General features: G+C 36.4%; 1 protein-coding gene across 1 annotated transcript in view; it reads right to left on the reverse strand.

The window, feature by feature from the left end:
* Positions 1 to 24232, reverse strand: part of GPR158 (G protein-coupled receptor 158) — a 441554-nt gene that overhangs the window by 118861 nt on the left and 298461 nt on the right. Inside the window, exon 5 of the mRNA XM_040451181.1 lies at positions 21302 to 21370. Within this exon, the coding sequence (XP_040307115.1) occupies positions 21302 to 21370 (69 nt within the window). The remainder of the gene's footprint in view (positions 1 to 21301; positions 21371 to 24232) is intronic.

The raw sequence follows: 24232 nt of genomic DNA on the forward strand, positions 1-24232 counted from the left end.
TATTGCTGGGTCATAGGGTAGGTCTATTTTTAATTTTCTTAGGAACCTCCACACTGCTTTCCAGAGCGGCTGCACCAATTTGCATTCCCACCAACAGTGCAAGAGGGTTCCCGTTTCTCCACATCCTCTCCAGCATCTAGAGTCTCCTGATTTGTTCATTTTGGCCACTCTGACTGGCGTGAGGTGATACCTGAGTGTGGTTTTGATTTGTATTTCCCTGATAAGGAGCGACGCTGAACATTTTTTCATGTGCCTGTTGGCCATCCGGATGTCTTCTTTAGAGAAGTGTCTATTCATGTTTTCTGCCCATTTCTTCACTGGGTTATTTGTTTTTCGGGTGTGGAGTTTGGTGAGCTCTTTATAGATTTTGGATACTAGCCCTTTGTCCGATATGTCATTTGCAAATATCTTTTCCCATTCCTTTGGTTGCCTTTTAGTTTTGTTGGTTGTTTCCTTTGCTGTGCAGAAGCTTTTTATCTTCATAAGGTCCCAGTAATTCACTTTTGATTTTAATTCCCTTGCCTTTGGGGATGTGTCGAGTAAGAGATTGCTACAGCTGAGGTCAGAGAGGTCTTTTCCTGCTTTCTTCTCTAAGGTTTTGATGGTTTCCTGTCTCACATTCAGGTCCTTTATCCGTTTTGAGTTTATTTTTGTGAATGGTGTGAGAAAGTGATCTAGTTTCAACCTTCTGCATGTTGCTGTCCAGTTCTCCCAGCACCATTTGTTAAAGAGGCTGTCTTTTTTCCATTGGATGTTCTTTCCTGCTTTGTCAAAGATGAGTTGGCCATACGTTTGTGGGTCTAGTTCTGGGGTTTCTATTCTATTCCATTGGTCTATGTGTCTGTTTTTGTGCCAATACCATGCTGTCTTGATGATGACAGCATTGTAGTAGAGGCTAAAGTCTGGGATTGTGATGCCTCCTGCTCTGGTCTTCTTCTTCAAAATTACTTTGGCTATTCGGGGCCTTTTGTGGTTCCATATGAATTTTAGGATTGCTTGTTCTAGTTTCGAGAAGAATGCTGGTGCAATTTTGATTGCGATCGCACTGAATGTGTAGATAGCTTTGGGTAGTATTGACATTTTGACAATATTTATTCTTCCAATCCATGAGCAGGGAATGTCTTTCCATTTCTTTAAATCTTCTTCAATTACCTTCATAAGCTTTCTATAGTTTTCAGCATACAGATCCTTTACATCTTTGGTTAGATTTATTCCTAGGTATTTTATGCTTCTTGGTGCAATTGTGAATGGGATCAGTTTCTTTATTTGTCTTTCTGTTGCTTCATTGTTAGTGTATAAGAATGCAACTGATTTCTGTACATTGATTTTGTATCCTGCAACTTTGCTGAATTCATGTATCAGTTCTAGCAGACTTTTGGTGGACTCTATCGGATTTTCCATGTATAATAGCATGTCATCTGCAAAAAGCGAAAGCTTGACTTCATCTTTGCCAATTTGGATGCCTTTGATTTCCTTTTGTTGTCTGATTGCTGATGCTAGAACTTCCAGCACTATGTTAAACAACAGCGGTGAGAGTGGGCATCCCTGTCGTGTTCCTGATCTCAGGGAAAAAGCTCTCAGTTTTTCCCCGTTGAGGATGATGTTAGCTGTGGGCTTTTCATAAATGGCTTTTATGATCTTTAAGTATGTTCCTTCTATCCCGACTTTCTCAAGGGTTTTTATTAAGAAAGGGTGCTGGATTTTGTCAAAGGCCTTTTCTGCATCGATTGACAGGATCATATGGTTCTTCTCTTTTTTTTTGTTAATGTGATGTATCACGTTGATTGATTTGCGAATGTTGAACCAGCCCTGCATCCCAGGAATGAATCCCACTTGATCATGGTGAACAATTCTTTTTATATGCCGTTGAATTCGATTTGCTAGTATCTTATTGAGAATTTTGGCATCCATATTCATCAGGGATATTGGCCTGTAGTTCTCTTTTTTGACTGGGTCTCTGTCTGGTTTAGGAATCAAAGTAATACTGGCTTCATAGAATGAGTCTGGAAGTTTTCCTTCCCTTTCTATTTCTTGGAATAGCTTGGAAGGATAGGTATTATCTCTGCTTTAAACATCTGGTAGAACTCCCCTAGGAAGCCATCTGGTCCTGGACTCTTATTTGTTGGGAGATTTTTGATAACCGATTCAATTTCTTCGCTGGTTATGGGTCTGTTCAAGCTTTCTATTTTCTCCTGATTGAGTTTTGGAAGAGTGTGGGTGTTCAGGAATTTGTCCATTTCTTCCAGGTTGTCCAATTTGTTGGCATATAATTTTTCATAGTATTCCCTGATAATTGTTTGTATCTCTGAGGGATTGGTTGTAATCATTCCATTTTCATTCATGATTGTAATCTATTTGGGCCATCTCCCTTTTCTTTTTGAGAAGCCTGGCTAGAGGTTTGTCAATTTTGTTTATTTTTTCAAAAAACCAACTCTTGGTTTCGTTGATCTGCTCTACAGTTTTTTTAGATTCTATATTGTTTATTTCTGCTCTGATCTTTATTATTTCTCTTCTTCTGCTGGGTTTAGGCTGCCTTTGCTGTTCTGCTTCTATTTCCTTTAGGTGTGCTGTTAGATTTTGTATTTGGGATTTTTCTTGTTTCTTGAGATAGGCCTGGATTGCAATGTATTTTCCTCTCAGGACTGCCTTCGCTGCATCCCAAAGCGTTTGGATTGTTGTATTTTCATTTTCGTTTGTTTCCATATATTTTTTAATTTCTTCTCGAATTGCCTGGTTGACCCACTCATTCGTTAGTAGGGTGTTCTTTAACCTCCATGCTTTTGGAGGTTTTCCAGACTTTTTTCTGTGGTTGATTTCAAGCTTCATAGCATTGTGGTCTGAAAGTATGCATGGTATAATTTCAATTCTTGTAAACTTATGAAGGGCTGTTTTGTGACCCAGTATATGATCTATCTTGGAGAATGTTCCATGTGCACTCGAGAAGAAAGTATATTCTGTTGCTTTGGGATGCAGAGTTCTAAATATATCTGTCAAGTCCATCTGATCCAATGTCTCATTCAGGGCCCTTGTTTCTTTATTGACCGTGTGTCTAGATGATCTATCCATTTCTGTAAGTGGGGTGTTAAAGTCCCCTGCAATTACCACATTCTTCTCAATAAGGTTGCTTGTGTTTATGAGTAATTGTTTTATATATTTGGGGGCTCCGGTATTCGGCGCATAGACATTTATAATTGTTAGGTCTTCCTGATGGATAGACCCTGTCACTATTATATAATGTCCTTCTTCATCTCTTGTTACAGCCTTTAATTTAAAGTCTAGTTTGTCTGATATAAGTATGGCTACTCCAGCTTTCTTTTGGCTTCCAGTAGCATGATAAATAGTTCTCCATCCCCTCACTCTCAATCTAAAGGTGAAAACTTTGCTAATTTTTAATGTATGTAAGTAATTATAGAAAAATTGATTAATCCCTATGTAGGAGAGTAAAGTTATCTGAAGGACAAATTCATCAAATTCATGGCATAGGTACTGTAAAACATTTTTTTTTTTTTTGTCTTATAGGCTGATGATATTTAAAATCCAGCTTTGGATATTAGAGTGTGTCAAAGATTTTTAGCAGCTCTAGCTGGATTGGGGTTGCCTGACTGGTGTGCTGAATGAGAATTTTTGATGATTGGTGTGATAGGCAGAATAACTGCATCCAAAGATATCCATATCTTAATCCCAGGATCCTAGGAGTACATTATGTTTTGGTCTCCATTTATTTATTTATTTATTTATTTTTTATTTTTTCAATATATGGAATTTATTGTCAAATTGGTTTCCATACAACACCCAGTGCTCATCCCAAAAGGTGCCCTTCTCAATACCCATGCCCCACCCACCCCCCCCTCCCACCCCCCCTCAACACCCAGTTTGTTCTCAGTTCTCAACAGTCTCTTATGCTTTGGCTCTCTCCCACTCTAACCTCTTTTTTTTTTTCCTTCCCCTCCCCCATGGGTTTCTGTTAAGTTTCTCAGGATCCACATAAGAGTGAAAACATATGGTATCTGTCTTTCTCTGTATGGCTTATTTCACTTAGCATCACATTCTCCAGTTGTTTTGGTCTCCATTTAAAAGAGCATAGGGGTGCTCAGGTGGCTCAGTTGGTCGAGTGTCCAACTCTTGATTTCGGTTGAGCTCATGATCCCAACCCACGTTGGGCTCCATGCTGAGCATGGAGCTTCAGACTCTCTCTCTCTCCCTCTCCACCTCTCCTCCACTCGTGCTTGCTCTCGCTCACTCCCTCTCTCTCTCCCTCTTTCTCCCCCTTTCTCTAAAATAAAAAATAGAAAAAAAATTTTTTAAAGAGAGTAAAAGAAAGGATTGCTAAAATATCAGAAGGGACTAAGTGCCTAACATGAAACATAAGTGCACACAATTCACTTTATTTGCTATATGAATTCTCTCCCTTTTTGAGGGTGTAGACAGAAAATTCCCATTTATCTGATAATGAGATCAGCTGGAAAACTCCAAAAATAACTATTCATTTCACTTTCCTGGTAATTAATATTTACTGTATTTTACCAAACACTTTGTCTATGACAGATTGACACAATGTAAAACTAACAAATGAGTTAAAAACATTCACTCATTCACCACACATAGTTTGAAATGCATTGCTACAGGCCAACGGTTTTCAGAGTGTGGTTCAATGACCATGGACCAGTAGTTACCAGCATCCCTTCGGAACTTATTTGAAATGCAAATTTTCTGACTGTAACCTAGATTACTGAATCAGTGGGGCTCAGCAATCTGGGGTTTAACAAGTCCTTGATGATTCTGATGCTTGTAAAGTCAGAGAACTCCTACTTTAGGATATGCTACTTTGTTAACTAATACTTACACATCTCATAATTGCATCAGGCACTATTGTAAGCATTTGCATGCATAAAATCATCCAACGGTAAGTTTATAATCCCCATTTTACAGATAGGGCAATGGAGGTCCAGAGAGCTTAAATGACTAACTAAGGTCACACAGCTAATAAGTGTCAGTTACAGTGGCTCCACAGTCCATGCTCTTCACCACTATACTATAAAGCCTAATATTGATCAGATAAGTATACAAGAGATAAGGTGTTTACCAGCTACTATATTAAATTTATCAGGAAACAATTGCTATAACTTAATTTAAGTTATAGCAATTAAAGTTAAGTAACAATGCTAATTTTGTTAGCATGTCAACCATGAAGACAGGGTTCTATAACAGGGTTTTATCAGAGCTTTTTATATCATAATACCAGGTAGCAACCTTTTTATTATGCAGATGCTCTGCATTGTTGGCATATCTAATGCCTTGTTTACAGGAAACTAGAAAAATATTCATTGGATTCTTACTATATGCCAGACATTATGTTACACATTAGAGAAGGCAAAGATGTATAAGATATAAGATAACACATACAAAGTACTTCAGACATTGATATGGAGAATCACAAAATAAATGTCAGCTCTCATATCATTATCTTGTTGTTTATAATGGAGAGGGAAACACAGGAACTCAACTATAAAACCAAACATAATACAGCAATACTGCAGTAGAGAAATGATGGTGTAATACTTATTCTGTAGTACTTTTTCCCTAAATGCATTAACGGTGTTAATGAGAGAGATAATCTCCTTCTTCTCTCCCTTTCTCTTAATTTCTTTTTTTTTTTTTTATTTTAGAGAGAGAGAGAGAGAGAGTGAGAAGGAGAGAGGGGCAAATGGAGAGAGAATCTTAAGCAGGTCCCAAGCTCAGCACGGAGCCCCACGTGGGGCTCGATCCCATGGCCCTGGGATCATGACCTGAGTTGAAATCAAGAGTTGGACGCACAACTGACTGAACTATCCAAGCACCCCTTTCTCTTTTAGCACCTCCTCCCTGAAGTCCAGGACTCTGAAGGCAGGACTTCATTTCTCAATGTTTTCAGAACATCACCATATGACTGTTTTTCAGGACGGAATCATGGCTTCATTTCTTTCAAATGCAAAGGGGCAGAAATAAAATATATTTTTCTAAGGAAAAACTGAGAAGACACTGAAAGCAAAAAGTGAGACTTCCTTGAAGCCAAGATTCCCAAGGTGAAAAAAAATGCCATTAAAACATTACCTGAAAATTGTACAATTTGCCAACATTGAGCATTCAGCTTTGACTTTCAACATTCTATTTAAACAGAGTAGGACAAGAAGGTGAAATAAAAGGGCAAAATGTTGACCAAGTGAAGGCAAAATAATTCCAGTACTACTCAATATTGTCAACAGTTGCCAAAAAGTGTAGGTTATTAGGTGTGTAATCCATTTTTGTAGCTTAAAATTTTTAATTAAAATTCTGTCTGAGCTTATATCACAGATCAATTCAGCGTTAGTCCTGAAGATCTATACTGTCTGTCCAGAGTAGGTAATTATCAAATCGTTCATTTGCTTTATGATGGCAGAAATAGCCCAAGTGACTGTATGACTAGTACGGTGACAGTGTCTGAAGAATACACGGACACAAGCGTTCCTGAATCTGGACTGACTAGGACTTGAAGGATAGTAATCATCATCTTAGTCACTATTCTATCAGAGACAGTCATTTGGCCATAGAACGCACAATTGTTCGCATGATCCAGACCACTGTATACTGTGAAATAGTTATCCCAAAATCTGAAAAATCACTGTCAATTATTAGAAAGTTGCAGTTTATTCATAAGGGCTCCCAACCAACTGCACTGAGATACTGTCTGAATCTAGTGCGAAGTCCTGAACAACAGGAAAATGAGAGAAACAGCCAAAATTTACACATTCTCAGAGAGGACCCAAGTTCTAATTTTTGCCCTGACCCCAGGCTTTCATTTGGTATTTATAAAGAGAAGTCTTAGTACCTCTTTTTTTTTTTTTTTTTTTTTTAAAAAAAAAAATTTTTAATAATTTTTTTTTTTTTTTTTTTTTAACCAACACAATGAGTGAACTAGATGTGTTCTGATCTAAGTTCAAACTCTCCACTTATTGGATACCGTATTTAAGGACTATTTAAGGGCTTCCTTGATGACAATATTCACTTCTCTCCTGCACCATCATTTTCCATCTCTATGGGATCATTCCATAGCTCTGCAAGAACGTAATTTAGCTCATTTAAGAAAAAAAGTCTCTTGACCTACAACTTCCTTCAGTACTCCAATTCTCTACTCCTTACTGTAAAACTTGTAGAAAGAGGGTTTTACTTGCTGTCTCCATTTAATCTTCTCCATTTATCACTCACCTCTGTTCTGAAACAGGTCTGGTCAGTACCACCTCAACATTCCAAATTCAGGAGCCAATTCTTGTTCCTCATTTTAGAAGACTAATCAGCAGCATCCAAAGGAATTAATCACTCTTTTCTCTGTCTTTCTTTAAACATAATGTGTATATTCAATTGATCCTACTCATACTTCCCTGCTAGGTTATTCCCAGTCTCCTTTACTGGATCCTCTTCATCTTCTGCACCTCCAACCAACACAGCATATCCATCCATCTATCTCTCTCTCTACCCACCTACCTACCTACCTACTTATAATCTATCTCTCGTGATTTTATAGAGAGAGAGAATAGATGACCATACCCATTTATCCACCACTCTGTTTAAGAAAGAGAATATTACTATTCACTACAAGCTTCCTTTATGCCCCTCTTCCTCTTTGATCCCATGCTTTCCCCCCGCTTCTCTGGCAACCATCATCCTGGATTTTGTGTTTGTCATTTTCCTGCTTTCTTAAGGTTTACCTCATATGCTCATATTATACACACAGACACACACACACAATTTCACTCTGTATAAATGGAATCACACTTAGACAACATTATGAGATTTTTAACATGTATTCTTTAAGGCATACATTATAGGATTTATATTATTAATTACAAATATTTTCATAGGTATTATGTGGAAAAGGAGGTAATAACATTGAGCAAGATAGAGCAGATCTCAAAGCCTTCATATGAGATGTTCACTGTGACTCCCTAAGTACGGGCATATGCCATATGCGCTTAACCTCTTCTTTTTTTAGAGCATCTTTTACGTTAGAGCATCTGATGAAATGCTGTGCTTTATACTGGAAGGCGAAATGTGCAACTGCTTTGAAAGAATCCATATAATCAGCAAAGCCTCTCCTACCCTCTTCACAATAAACAACAGCACTTGTATGCAGGCTGTGTTAGGTCACGTGCGGACTCAGTGGCATGACTGACGTGAAATGGACAAGAATCAAGATCAGGACGTTTTTTCCCACATTTCTGTAAGCATGATGAAAAGTGGACACTTTCATATAGAAATTAAAGTGTGAAGAATGAAGAAAGTCAAAGTTAAGTTTAAAGTAAGTTTTGGATGAAAATGTCATCTGAACATGTCTATGTTTCAGTTAATCATATTTATATTATTGCTGAAGCCTAGAGATGGCATTCGAAATAAATTTCATTTTGGAATACTCATGGAGAGACAAATAATGGAAATTTATACACATTTAATCATAAATTACCTTTCCTTTAAATAATTTATATTAATATAATTATAATAATGATTAATAATACATTTTAGGTAAATGTATTACTGAAATAAAGATATAAATTGACATATTTTCTGATACGTTTTAGGAAAGCAATCTGTTCTTTATCCCAGAAGTTCACACTGACCTTTCTAATTGAAGCTATGGGTCCAAATGATTTCTTCGATCACACTTATATCAGCCTGAGACTGCTCTGAGGTTAGGTTTTTGTTAATATGATTCTATGTAAGTATTATGTCTTGATATTTTTTCCTGTTTTGCTATTTTAAGTAATAAATCTGCTTTATTGAATTGTGACTCTTCAGTGACACTTTGTAGTCCCTGACATTTAAGGTATGATTTGCCATGTCAAAGCGTCATCTCCTTGTCATTTTTTAAAAAATACTTGCTACTCTTTTAAATGATGTTTCTAAGTCTTCCACAACTGTTTCCTATAATAGCTTTGAAGGGGAAACTATTTTTTAAGACACATTGCTAATGTCATGTCTAGCAACTATTTTTCTGTTTGTAACTATTTTCTGAATTATCTATTAAACATCTTTAAGTGTATTTTTACCTTCTTATGTCAAATTATTCATGCATAAGCCTACAGAGATAAACTTAGACATCACAGTATTGGTAGTTTGTTAATATGAGAATGTTTCCAGAGACTATTAAAGTTACCTTAAATCACAGGTTCACATTTAATATCTAACCCTAAAGTATACATTTGTTGGCTTTTTTATTAACTGAAAATAAACTACCAAATTTCAGAAATAGTTAATTACATATGTGTCTTGGGCCTGCACAGGAAAATTTAAGATACATTTTTATAATCAGAGGAGAAATAATAACCATTGATAAAGAGACAAAATGAGTTTCTGCTGTGCTTTTTCCCATGGGCAAAGACATTATCCCAAAAATTCTAGCAAGGGAGTTAGAAATAAACTGATACTTTACCCTTTTTTATAATTTTTTTCTTACTAGAGAGCTATAACATGCTAGTTATGACATTGATGCAGAGGTACAATTTCTTCTCTTTTGACTCAACCCATCTGACTGTCAAAATCTCTATCATTGCCAGAGCAAGCATCTCCTTATTTGTTGCTATTAAGGTATTTTCAGCATAATTTATTATGTGCTTAGTCTACTGCCAAACTGTGACATTTCTGCCTCCACATCACCGCTGAATCTGTTTCCATTTGGTTCCATTAGAGACTCTCTGCAATTGTGGTGGTTTACTCTCACTTTAATGTCCTAATTTTTGAGTTAACCTCTCCCTGTTTATTATAAAATAACGAGTTCCTTAACTTTCTTTCAATGAAGGCTTGACATTTGAGCAAAGATTTAAAGAAGATGGGGAGTTACCCAGGGATATATGTGGGTTAAGTTAACTTAAGCAGTTAAGACTGCTCCAGGAAGAAGAAACAGCCAATGTCAAGGCTGTGAGGATAGGTGCATGCCAGACCTACTCAAGGAAGAACATCAAAACCAGTACTGTTGCAGCAGAGTGAGAGAGGCAGAGAGGAGGGGAGTATGACGTCAAAGAGAGTGGGGCCAGGTCACGTAAGACTTTGTAGGCTACGATTAAAGCCTCTATTATTGGTCTAGATTCCTTCTTACCTCTCTCTAGAGAACTCAGAGGTAGACAGAGATATACAGGCACACGATTATACAGGTGTATGTGCATGTGTGTCAGTTGCTTTAGTTAGAATTGTGTTGAAACTCAACAATTTTCAATGTGCGATAAAGGAAGTAGATGCAGCAGACACGGTCCTACTCTTCAAAGGCTTACAATTTAAAAGTATAATTATAACAGATCTATTCACTGAAGAATGAATATTTGGCATAGGAGGGCCAAAAGGGAAGTGGTGAATTTTCCTATAGAAACATAGTGTCTTCCCAGATTGGAGAGAGAGATTTGGAGATGTCATCTTTGTTGATGTACCTAAGTAGCACACTAGCCAAGGAAATTATCCAGAGCTAAAAAAGTGTGGTAAAAGAGGAACGCGAAGCCTCAGATTATAATATAACCTAAATTTGTGGCTTCATGTGATCTCAAAATAAAAGTAGCCTGCTTCAATCTATTCCTTCTGTTGCTCTCCATTTAATTCTTCATAAAATAGCTACCTATAAAAACTGCTTTCTTCAAATATGAAAAGTAGCAAGTCAAAACCACAATGAGATACCATTTCATACCCATTAGTATGGCTATTAAAAAGAAAAAAAAAGTAACAAGTGTTGGTAAGTACGTAGAGAAACTGGTCCTCATGAGTTGCTGGTAGGAATATAAACTGCTGCAGCTGCTTTAGAAAATTGCTTGGCAGTTTCTTAAGAGTTGAATTACCATATGATCCAGCAATTTCACTCCTAGGTATATACCCAAAACACTGAAAGATGGGCCTCAGATACTTACACGCCAATGTTCATAGTAGCATTATTTATAATAGTCAAAAGGTAGCAACAACCAATGTCTATCAACAGATAAATGGTAAATAAAGTGTGGTATTATACATACAATGGAATATTATTGAGCTATAAAAAGGAATGAAATTCTGACTTATGCTACAACATGGGTGAACCCTGAAAATATTTCGTTAAGTGAAATAAGCCAGGCAGAAAAGGACAAATTTAACTTGGGATGATGAAAAAGTTCTGGAAATAGTGGTAACAACTGCAAAACACTGTGAATGTACTTAATGCCACTTAATTGTACATTAAAAATGATTAAAATGGTAAGTTTATATTTATGTATATTTTACCACAATGAAAAAGAAGTACCACACGCGCGCGCGCACACACACACACACACACACACACACACACACACAAAATCAGAAAGGAACCAGCACATACATACTCTTTGTTTAAATAATGGAGAAAAAGGCATATGAAGAATGGACAAAAGTGACGTTACCCAAGAATATTGGCACAAGTTCAAATTAATTCTCACAGCTTCAGAGAAATTACAAAAAATATGTTCCTTCTGATAAAGAATCTCAAAGAAGAGATAAGAAAAACAGAGAAAGCGATACAATTGCTCCAAGAAAGCTGGAGAAGTGAGAAAGTGAAAATGAAAATAACAGTGGAGAGGTTAAAAGAATATCAGAATCCACTCAAGCAGAATAAACACACCTGAGAATAGCATAAAGGTCACAGAATAAAGGCTTGATGGAAATACACAAAGCAGGGGCGTCTGAGGGTGGCTCAGTTGGTTAAGTGTCAGACTTCAGCTCAGGTCATGCTCTCAGGGTTCATGGGTTCCAGCCCTGTGTCAGTCTCTGTGCTGACAGCTCGAAGCCTAGAACCTGCTTTAGATTCTGCCTCTGCCTCTGTCTCTCTGTCTCTCTCTGCCCCTCCCCTGATCATGCTCTGTCTGTCTCTCTCTCTCTCAGAATTAAATAGACATAAAAAAAAAGAAACACACACGGAAAAATAGAAAACAGCAAAGATATACAGGTGACTAGAAACACTTATAGATACCAAAGGAAAAGAAAATCCAATGTATACATAATTCCTGTTCCTGAAGAAGGAACAAGTTAAATGTATATATATTTAAATTCCGGGAATAGAAGAGGTCTTACATCTATATATTGAAAAGAAACACTATGATCCAAGAAAAAAAATAACACAGAATGATAAATTTCAAGGCAATTTCTAGTTTATTTAATTGCAAAACTGAAGAATGACTTATTGGCACGTAGGCAGAAATATTAAGTCATCCACAGGAGGGAGAAATCAGGCTATTTCAAGAGCTGTAAATATTCAGATGATAGATGTAAAGTTCTGAGCAATACAAAGTGTGTCTTGAAATTTTTATACTCAAGCAAGTTATTCTTCATGTATAAGGACACTGGGTAGAGATTTTTAAGCATATAAAAATTCAAGAACTATAGAGCTTTTCCTTCATGAAAAACCTATTAATGAAAACCAAGGGACAAATTAAAATAAAGAACTGAGTAATGAATGAAAAGCCAGGTTACAGACATTAGTGGAAAATATTAAATATATTTAATAAAGACCTGAGACCAAATAAGTATGTGGATAATAGTTTTAAAACTGCATATTATATGCATGTTATAAATGCTAACAATTCAAAGATTATTAACTAACAAAAATCAAAAAGTGGAAGGAAGAGGCAAAAGGAACTGTATTTAAATTTGATTTCTTAGCCGTCCCAGCTTAAGTCAAGTGATATTATTTAAAGTTGAAACATAAGATAAGTGAAAAAGAATTAATCCAACTTTTAAAACATTTTGTAGTCTTTTTTAACTTTAGAAACCTATTAGGACTAATAATGTTTGCTGTGAAGATTCATTTATCTAAAGCTCAGTAATATCTTTAGTTTCACTTCAGTTTTTGGGTTAAAACAATAAAGATTACAATTAAGTTTCTATTAAAAATGTCATATATGTGTATCCTGATTTCCACCATTCACCCATTTTCTATTTCAATGTATAAATGTGTACACACAGATATCTTAAATGATCAAATGTACATTGTGATTATTTCTGAATGATAATGAACTTTGGTTGTGTTTGGTTGTGACTTTTTCTTTGTGCTTAGTTTGCAAACAATGGTAGTATATTTCACAAAAACAACAGAGTATTTTTTAAGAAGAATACAGTCTAATTGGCATTTATTTTAGCAAAAATTTAAACACTGTTGCTTTTTCACTGACAAACTAAAGCCAGGGGTCCAAATCTCAATGGTTTAAGGCTCTCAGTTTATTAAAACTCTTTCAGCTAAAGGAAGATTATTAATTACCGACTTTTGTAAGTAGATGACCACACCTTCCAACTATCAGTCTTCTCTCTGGTAGGCTGAGGGAAGTGTACAGGAACAAGTGGATAAATGGAACCACAGAGAATTCCAAGACATTTATAACCATGTCTTCAATTCCTCTAACCTATCCTATAAAAGAAAACAAAATGGGCGCCTGGGTGGCTCAGTCGGTTAAGTGTTGGACTCTTGATCTCTGCTCAGGTCATGATCTCATAGGTTCTTTAAGTTCGAGCCCCACAGTGAGCTCTGTGCTGACAGTGCAAAGCATGCTTGGGATTCTCTCTCTCCCTCTCTCTGCCCCTCCCCAGCTCCCTCTCTCTCTCTCTCAAAATAAATAAATAAACTTAAGAAAAAGAGAGAACGAAGTGTCTTAGTGTCAAACTCTTCCAGCTCCCTTGAAGGAGGTGGTCTAGTTTTTGTCTTTTAATCTCCACATTTTTAACCAATATTCCTCGAATTTACTAGTAGTTTGGGATTAAGAATCTTCTATTCACCCGAAGAAGTGGCTCAGTTGGTTAAGTGTCAGACTCTTGATTTCAGCTCAGGTCTGTGCACACACACTCTCTCTCTCAAGATAAATAAATAAATAAATAAATAAATAAATAAATAAATAAATAAATAGATAAGAGTCTTCTGTTCCCATACTCTTCAAGCTACCTTGGCATGAAACAACTATCCCCATACTAGTGTTTTCTTGATAGCACTGCTATGCTCATGAATATTTAACTTTCTTTCCAATTTACTTTTTCCCCTTCGCTCTGGTATCCATCCAAATGGATCTAAATGACAGCAAGTAAGATGCAGTCTACATAAGCTTTAAAAACTGTGTTTTAAAGATGGAATTTTTGGGGTGCCTGGGTGGCACAGTTGGTTGGGCGTCCGACTTCAGCCAGGTCACGATCTCGCGGTCCGTGGGTTCGAGCCCCGCGTCGGGCTCTGGGCTGATGGCTCAGAGCCTGGAGCCTGTTTCCGATTCTGTGTCTCCCTCTCTCTCTGCCCCTCCCCCGTTCATGCTCTGTCTCTCTCTGTCCCAAAAATGAATAAATGTTGGGAAAAAAAAAAGATGAAATTTTTGAGCTGAGGAGAAATCTCCTTACAAAAGCCTCTAGATAACTGAGGTTTGAGAAACACTGGCTTAGCTGTAAAATTGGGAACTTGGTACCCTATGTTTGTCACAATGGAACTGAATCTGTCTCAGTACTGAATTGCTAACATTTCTCCCTAAAAACAACCAGGGCTCCTTGGTGAAAAGGCTGATTCCAGGGCTGGGCTAGGGAAAGTACTTTCTGTTGCACTATAATGGAGGAAAGGGCTGAGAATAATTGGGTAATATGGAAAGAATGCAGGAGCCAGCTTCAAGGGGCTCTCACTGGCCTTATTTAGGTTAATTTGAGCTTTAAAATAAATAATAATGGAAATAATAATAATACTAACAACAACAATATGCTCAGCTGCTCTAGCTATATATTCTCATGATCACATTCTCACTCTCCCTCCCTGATTTCAACTGTCTCTCCTTTATTTCTCTCCTTTGAAGCTCTATGCTCAGAGCAATACTGTCTTGTTTTCCCTCTGCTTTTGAATGTTGTGTGTACTTTATACTAGAAAGAAAAAAAAATCTGAGTTTTAGTTTTAGTCTTTGGGGTGATCAATTAAAAAAGCAATCTTTGAACCCTCTTAGGTTCTGTGCCACTGAAACCAAACTGACATGGTCTATAGGGTTATTTGCCAGGTTAAATATAAAGTAGCCATTTTTGTAAGTCAAATGTCTCAGAATTAGAAAGTTCATATGGTTCAATAACATGGTCCATCCAAGCTCACAGGAGTTTTACATGGGTTCTCACAGCCAGAACTTAAGCTATTTTAAATTGGTTCCCTGTTTTATCTTCTTGCCTTTTATTTCCTTGGAGACCTAATATGGAAAGGTGACTGATCAGAAGGTAGAACATGAGTGTCCTTGATTACCTGGTCTAATGTGATCTCAACCTCATATTCACACCCGCTACCACAGGTAGCATCATAGAGTGAAAGGAGTCAGGAGACTATTCTGGGCTCTCTCACTACTTAGTTGGATAAGTTATAGTTTCTCTCAGCCTGTCCTTTCATTTGCAAAATATAGGTTGAATAAAGACTAAGTTGTATCTGATATTTCTTCCTTTCCTAATATTTTTTAGCTCTTTATTATAGGGCCTGGGGTGGGGTAGGAAAACAACGTGAAAATTAGTATTTATTTATACAAGTATGAGTGTTCTTTATAAAAAGGCACATCAGCCAACCAAATAGCTAATCAAGGTTACCAAGAAAAAATTCACCTTATTAGCTGAAACTGTTGGTTTACTCAAGTCAAAAATGAACTTCTAGACTCCATATCACTTATTATGTTTTACCAATTGGTAAAATGTCATTTTTATGTAATTTAATAGGTTAAATATACTTTAGTTGATTTTTAAAAGTTCTTTTATTTCTTTCCTCTAGAAATTGTATTGGAGTTTTTAGGTGATTATGAAGACTAATCATTTGTTCACAAATATATGGACTTCAAATCATGAGTCTCTTTTGAGAATCTGTAAGAAAATGTTTTAAGTGCTTTTGCTCTCTGCTATCCAATTATAACAGTGCTAAATTTAGTCAGATTTTGGTTTGTCCTCATCTGCACAGTGATGATAATCTCTAATTTGGACTTCCCAATATAAGCATTGTTATGAAATCGTCTGTAGTCTAAGATTGCTTAGAAAAGGCAAAAATAACCTTAATTCTTGCAAATCTGAACAACAATATGCAGCATAAAAAGAAGAAAAGGCTCATTGCATAACAACTCGGCAGAGCAGTGAATACCCAAAGCCTCCTTCCATGGAGTTACCCATTGCTGAAAACAACTCTCCTTTATTCAAGCACACTTAAAAAAAAAAAGAACAATAAACTATAACTCCCTTCAAAACTTTCATGAGCAATTCTGGTAGAGACCACACCAGGAACAGAGAAAGTAGGTAAGATATTTAACAAATAGGAAAAGTATAGGTCACATTTATATCATCAAATGATTAGACCTTTGGGCTATACTAGATTTACTGAATCAAAAAGTCTAGCCAGAAGTTATAAACTTAATTTCTGTATAACCCAGAGAAATCAATGAGCCCTGGCCCAATAAGCAAGTTACTTCTCTTGTCAAGAATGATTTATGCATGTGCCTCCATGCACATATACACACCCCATGTAGGAAAAAAACAAAACAAAACACCTTTACTATCAATTTCCGATACATCATCTCTCCAATTCTTTCACCTAAAACAAAATTACTTTCCTTTCTAGACTCAATCAATAGTATATTTTAATCTCCTTTTTTTCCCTGTGTCTTATGTTCTATCCAAACGTTCATTAAGTAACCTGACCCATTCTGTCTTCAGAGCATTAACACTAACTTATTTGAAACCACAAGGCACACAGTATAAACTTGGGAACTATACATTAATATCTCCCAATGTAAACTGGGGAACTTACAGAAAAATACATGTTATAGAAGATGAAATAGATAGCTAATTAAGCACGAAGTCAATACGATGAGGTATTGTAATGTTTCTGTCGGACACTATTTGTTTGGTAAGTCTTCTTTTCTGTTATTCTGTCCCAGGCATATTAAAATTCTCAAGCAGAAGTGCTATCATTATATTCCCTTTTTAAAAATGTTTATTTTTGAGAGAGAGAGAGAGGTCATGTGTGCAAGCAGGGGAGGGACAGTGAGAGAGAGGGACAGTGGATCCAAAATGGCTCCGCATTGAGAGCAGAGAGCTTGGGGTGGGGCTCAAACTCAGGAACTGTGAGACATGACCTGAGCAGAAGTCTGATGATGCTCAACCAACTGAGCCACCCAGGCACCCGTATATTCCTTATAAATGTCCATTCTTCTCCCTTCTTTTTCTCTGTATCTGATAATCATCAATAGGTATGGGTCCATCAGATGTCTTTCAAAATTGTATCCCAGTCAATGAAAGGGTCTTTAATAACTCCTTTGAACGTTTATTAGCCTAGAATTTACTATTCTTTCAAATGTCCTTGCTTCATAAAGTACTTCATTCATTGAAGAGGCTTTAAAATTCCTTTATAGATTTCAGGCCTATGCTCAGTAATACAACCACTTCATTTGAATAAATATGAACCTTATAAATAAAAATAAAGCCAAATTGTGCTAACATCTCAAAATAACATTAAAGAATGCTTTTGGTTTTTGGTTTTTGTTTTTGAGAGAGCGAGCGAGCATGCACACATGTGTGAGTGAGTGGGAGGAGGGGCAGAGGGAGAAGGAGAGAGAGGGTCTTAAGCAGGCTCCTGAGCACAAAGCCCAACATGGGGCACAGTCCCATGACCCTGAGATCATGACCTCAGCTGAAATCAAGGATTGGATGCTTAAGTGACTGAGCCACCCAGGTATCCCTAAAGTTTTTTTTACTGACTAACTGTTAGCACTAAAGTAATATTAATAAGGATTATCATTCTTAGTCCTCCACAATCAAGCAGATTCTATTTGGAAGTTACTTCAGTAGGACAATAGCCACTAGTTTAGGGTACAGTTCTAAATTCATCCAAGTACAATCTTTTTCATTCATTCATTGCTTATATACTGTGCTTCAGATATGGTGACAGGTTCTGGGCTGTGAGCAAAATAAATGTAGCATCTCCTTGTTCTCAAAGAACTAGAGTTTGCACAGGAAAATGACATTAATTGCACTTGTGAATGTACACTTACAAACTGAAACGGGGGTTGTCAAGAAAGACAGTGGGATTTCATGAGAAATTACTGTAAGGAATTTGACTCTGATTGGGGGGTCAAGGAAAGCTTTCCTAAAAAAAGTAAGAAGCAGAAATCTGAAGAATGACTAGTTGTTAATTAGGCAGAAGAAGTGGTGAGATGGAGGTAGGGGAAGGAAGAGAGGACTCTTCAAAATTGAAGGAAAAACATCCTAGGACAAGAGGCATATTAGTTTCTTATTGCTGCTATAACATATTACCACAAACTTAGTGGCTTAAAACAATACAGATTTGGGGCATCTGGGTGGCTCCGTCACTTAAGTGTCTGACTTTGGCTCTGGTCATGATCTTGCAGTTTGTGAATTTAAGCCCAATATCACACATCCGGCTCTCTTCTCTCAGCATGGATCCTGCTTCAGATCCTCTGTCTCCCACTCTCTCTGTCCCTCGCTGCTCACTCTATCTTTTTCTCTCTCTCAAAAATAAATAAACATTTAAACTCCCCCCCTGCCAAAGCACTACAGATTCATCATCTTCCAGGTCTGGAAGCCAGAAGTCCAAAATGGATCTTACAGGGATAAAATCAAGGTATTCTTCAAGAGGCTCTAGGGAAGGATCTATTTCCTTGCCTTTTCCAGCTTCTAGAGGCTGTCTGCATCCGTTGGCTTGTGGCTTCTTTTATCCATCTTCAAAGGCAGCAATAGCCAGTCCAATCATTTTTCATGATACCATCTTGGTTCTCTCTCTTCTGCTTCTCATTATCATTGAGGACCCTTGGGCCCATCTAGATAATCCAGGATAATCTCCTTATCTTTATTTAGTCCTTTATTTAACCACATCTGCAAATTCCCATTTTCCACATAAAGTAACATATTTATAGGTTCAGGATGGTGGCCATTTTGGGGTAGCTATTATTACACCTACCATGAGAGAGATTATGTATCATTTATAAACTGAAAGAAGGTCAGAGTAGCTGGGTGCAGAAAGTGAGAAGATAAATGGTATTGGATGAGGCTGAGGAGGTGGGCAAGCACCACACTATACACATCATAAACCATATCAAGGGTTTTGATCTTTATTGTAAGAACAGTGGGAAGCTAGCTATCAAAGTAGTGAAAAATTAGATGTTATATTTTAAAATATTCCTCTGGCTACTGGATAGAAAATGTATCTTAAAATAGCAGAGGTTTAGGAAAAAGATGATGGTGACTGCAGCTGCAGATATTCAGATAATTTTTATTCAGATTAGTGAAGTCATTTCAGTCTTTTAGTCCTAATTGGGTGATTCTATAACTTTGGTTAAACATCTTTCTGGTAGTTCTACAGGGAAGACAAAATGTTACCATGTACAACTTTCCATTTACAGTCCCAGGCATGATAAAGACTCTTTATATTATATTGCTTCTATTAATTACTGTCCATAACTCCATGCTAGTAAATCAGACAACTTCAGTAAAAGAGATGATTTCATGGAAAAATTAAAATGATTATACCCAAATAAATTCTATCTTAAGAGAAAATATAGTTCAAGAAGTAGAAAACCTGAATAGATTAAGAACCCTTATAAACACTGAGTGAAGGCAGAGGATAAAAAAATGGGATAATGGAGCAGGCAATGTTATAATTTGTTGCCCATTCCAAGGATTTTGGCTTCTACTTTAAGTAAAATGGGGACTCATAGAGACCAGGGAGAGACTATAACAAAAATCTGGAAGAGACTGATAGTGGTTTAGACACCAGGATGACAGCAGTGACTGACTGAGACAGGGGAGTGGCTGGGTTCTTGGTATGTTTTGAAGGATTTCTGATGGATGTAAGAAAAATAAAGTTGTCAAGAATGACTCCAACGTTTTAGCCTGAGTAATGAGAGGGAGAGAGTTGTCATCAATGGAGATAGGGAGACTGACTTTGGGGGTGAGAGAGATCAAGTATCTCAGTTCAGAGCATGACAGGGAATTCTGGTAGACCCTCAAAGTATTGCAGAGTAAGCAGTTGAATATGAGTTTGGAGCTCAGGGGAAAGGTTTAAGCTAGAGATATAAACTTGAGAGTCATTGTATATAAATAGTATTTTTAAATACTTTGAGGCTAGATGAGATCACCAAGGGAGTATGTAGACTATGAAAAGCTCTATAAGGACTGAACTCTGAGGCACTCAAGTATCAAGCGGTAGGAAAGAAGATTAAGAATTAGCAAATTAGGCTGAAATGGAGCAGTTAGTAAGGTAAGAGGAAAACCAAAAAGAACATGAGGCCATGGAAGCCCTACCTTTTCCTTCTCTAACTTCTACTGATCTTTCAGATCTCAGTCAAGTGATATTTTATTCCCTAGACCTGGTTAGTTGTCTCTTCCAAGTGTCTCCACAGCATCCTGCCTCCACAGCACCTTAGTTTTTTTTTTTTCAATTATAATTGTCTATACTTACTCATCTCATTCTATACATTGTAAGCTACCTGAGAGAAGAAATCAAATTTTTGTCACTCACAAAATAGTCCCCGATTAGCATAGTACTTGACATGTAGTAACTGCTGAATACAAGTTGGTTGAACTGAATTAGTAAAATCGGTACTTACCTTCTGGTTACAGACAGGTTACTAGTGTGATAGGAAGAGTCTACTAGGATTATCTATGCCACCAATACCACACATACATTCATTTTGTTTATTTTTCTATGTAACCATTTAGAATTTTTCAGCATGAAGTTTTTGGTATGTCTCATGGTTCGATTCAAGTAGAGGGGGAAGAAGAAGAAAACCAGTATCTATATGTTTATGGTAAGCATACATACCAATCATACCTTGACAAGTTAGCTCACTTAAGCAGTTAACCCCATACTCACAAATTTCAGAACAAAAGTATGATTAGCTCCACTTTACACTTTATTTATTATATAAATATAAAGATATGTGTACATAAACATATATATATATAAGCAAGTAACATCATATATGTGAACAGTTATATATATCATATATTATATATATGTGAATAGTTATATATATTATATATACATATATATGTATTTATATATATGTATGTGTGTATATAAACAAGTGTGTATATAAAGAATTATAAACTAGCAATATATGTGTTAACAGTTATATATATCATATGTATCATATATATGTATATATGCATACATATATACATATATATGATATATATGATACATATGTATGCATATATGATATATATAACTGTTTACATATATAATACATTACTCATTTATATTTATATTACTGCCTGAGCAAAATAAAATAAATGGCTATTTTTAAAATACAATTATGTTACTTACCGGAAAATATAGAAGCAGAGACCCAAAAAGAATTGTTTCCAACAGAATAAGGCCCGATGCCCTGATGCTCTAAAAAAAGAAAGAAAGAAAGAAAGAAAGAAAGAAAGAAAAAAGAAAAAGGCATTGTTAATTTACATTCCTAGCAATGGAAGAGCTTACCTATTGTGACAATGCCTCAACCAGTGAATGAAAAATGGCTAGTATTTCAGACAAGAGACCTTAACTGAAACATGCGAAAAGACTGACTATAAAGGTGGTGGTGGATTTAATGATATTGCCAGTGGCTTTATGGAATTTTGTCCCCTAAAATTTTAATCCATGAGCAAAATGAGCAGCTGAGAACACTAGAAGATGCTTTCAATCCAAGAAATACACAGACACAAAATATCTTGCTTGTATTTCTGAAACATCAATCACTAAATGCAACGTGAAATATATAAAAAATTATACGTGGTGCAAACATAGTATCTTCACAGGAAAATAATTTGAAATAGTAGCAACAGATTTTGCAACAACAAAAAGAAGTTGAAAACCCAAGCCACAAGAGTCCATTACACTAAAACAATGTCAGATAAATGACAGCCAGAAACAGGAAATTATAATATCTCTTCAAAACACTGCTGCTAGGACATTGTTAGACACAGAGGAATACTTTATGTAATCCCTCAAAGAACTCAAGGCTTTCATTAATCTAAGAATTTGCAATGGAGAAACAAGTTTAGACAGTGAACAGACTTGATTATTCAAGTGGCTTCTCACTATTGGTCTTTATTTTAGCTACCAGATGCTTTTAAGTGAAAAGAAAATTTCTATCAGCAAGCCTTTAAGTGGGTTTTGGCTGGTAGAATTTCTAAGATTGCAAATTACATAAATACCTAATTATGAGTACTATTTTTTAAACTTTACAAAAAGATGACAGTAAGAGCGAGAGTCCAAAACATTATACAAGACTGCTTATAAAACAATCAATGCAATATTTTTTTTAAAAAAAGGATAGGAAAAGAAGTTGCAAAGCTTAACGGAAAGGACAGACATTGGAGTTATCTTCATCTCAGTTTGAATTATGAAATAATCCCTGTGAGTTAGGCAACCTTGAACATCAATGTCTTCACCCATAAAATGTGTATCCTAATCTTAACCTTATTAAATCTGAGTTTAATAAAATATGAAGTATACATAATGGCTACTATTATGCCTGATACTTAGTAAGTAGGTATGCAGTCTTCAAAGTAAAAAACAGCACCAGGATGATTAATTTGAAATCCACAGAAACAGATATAAGTAGCAGTCAATTTTTTTTTCATGCTTGGGATCCAAATGGCCCCAGAAAAGCTAAAAGTGGGGGTCGAGAACCCAAGAGTTTTTTTTTATTTTTAGAGCCAGTAGTTTCTTAGCTATGTTACGACCATTATTACCACATAGCAGTGGTAGTGGTGCATATATTCTTACAGTAAATAACCTGTTTCCTTTTCATTTGGTAATGTTGAGCAATCTTCTTAGCCCTTCACTGCCTAGCTCCTGGCTGAGCAGAGGAGGCTATAATTTCAAATTATTAATTGGAATTCCAAAAAGAGGTTCTATAACCAAATGAAAAGCCTATTGAAAATGTGCTCTTTCAGCACTCTCAATAATAACCAAATTATGGAAAGAGCCTAAATGTCCATCAACTGATGAATGGATAAAGAAACTGTGGTTTATATACACAATGGAGTACTATGTGGCAATGAGAAAGAATGAAATATGGCCCTTTGTAGCAACATGGACGGAACTGGAGAGTTATGCTAAGTGAAATAAGCCATACAGAGAAAGACAAATACCATATGTTTTCATTCGTATGTGGATCCTGAGAAATTTAATAGGAACCCGTGGGGGAGGGGAAGGAAAAAAAAAAGAGAGGTTAGAGTGGGAGAGAGCCAAAGCATAAGAGACTCTTAAAAACTGAGAACAAACTGAGGGCTGATGGGGGGGTGGGAGGGAGGGGAGCGTGGGTGATGGGTATTGAAGAGGGCATCTTTTGGGATGAGCACTGGGTGTTGTATGGAAACCAATTTGACAATAAATTTCATATATTTAAAAAAAAGATAAAGATAAAAAAAAGAAAATGTGCCCTTTCCTTCCTTTTTTTTTCAGAGAGAGAGAGAGAGAGAGAGAGAATGTGTGCGCAGGGCAGGGGCAAAGGGAGAGCAAAATCCTAAGCAGGCCCCATACCCACCCTGCAGCCCAATGTGGGGCTTGATCTCAGGACCTTGAGATCATGACCTGGGCTGAAGTCTAGAATTGGACAGCTTAACTGACTGAGCCCCCCAGGGACTCCATAATGTGTACTTTTCTCTTCAAAATATTCTTGGGCTGAGTTGGCTTCATGGCTTCACAGAACGAATAGGTAGCTAATAGGTGGGTCTTCAGGGACAAAAAAAGAAACCTCATGCTCCCTAAAAAATTTCCCCGTTGTCTTGGTACTGGAAGTTCTTTGATCTAGAACAAACCCTTTTATTTTATACCTGGTGCCAAGAATTAATATACTAGTGTTGTAAGTAATATGTTGACTTAAGTTCAAAGCAAAGAACAGAAATATTTTCTTAGAATCTAAGTGATAGGATGAGGAAGGAGAGAGGAGGATTGAAAAATGAAGACAGTGCAGTTACTCTGGAAAACAGTGTGGAGTTTCCTCAAAAAGTTAAAAGTAGAACTACCCTATGATCCAGCAATGTCAGTACTAGGTATTTAACTAAATAATACAAAAATAAAATAAAATAAAACAAAAACACACTATTTCAAAGGGATACATGCACCTCAGTGTTTACAGCAGCATTATTTACAATAGCCAAATTATGGAAACAGCCTAAATGTCCATTGATTAATGAATGGATAAAGAAGATGTAATACACACACACACACACACACACACACACACACACACACACACACACA

Source organism: Herpailurus yagouaroundi, unplaced genomic scaffold (assembly GCF_014898765.1).
Source record: "Herpailurus yagouaroundi ecotype Mexico unplaced genomic scaffold, PumYag 203, whole genome shotgun sequence".
In the NCBI taxonomy this organism is placed as follows: Eukaryota; Metazoa; Chordata; class Mammalia; order Carnivora; family Felidae; genus Herpailurus; species Herpailurus yagouaroundi.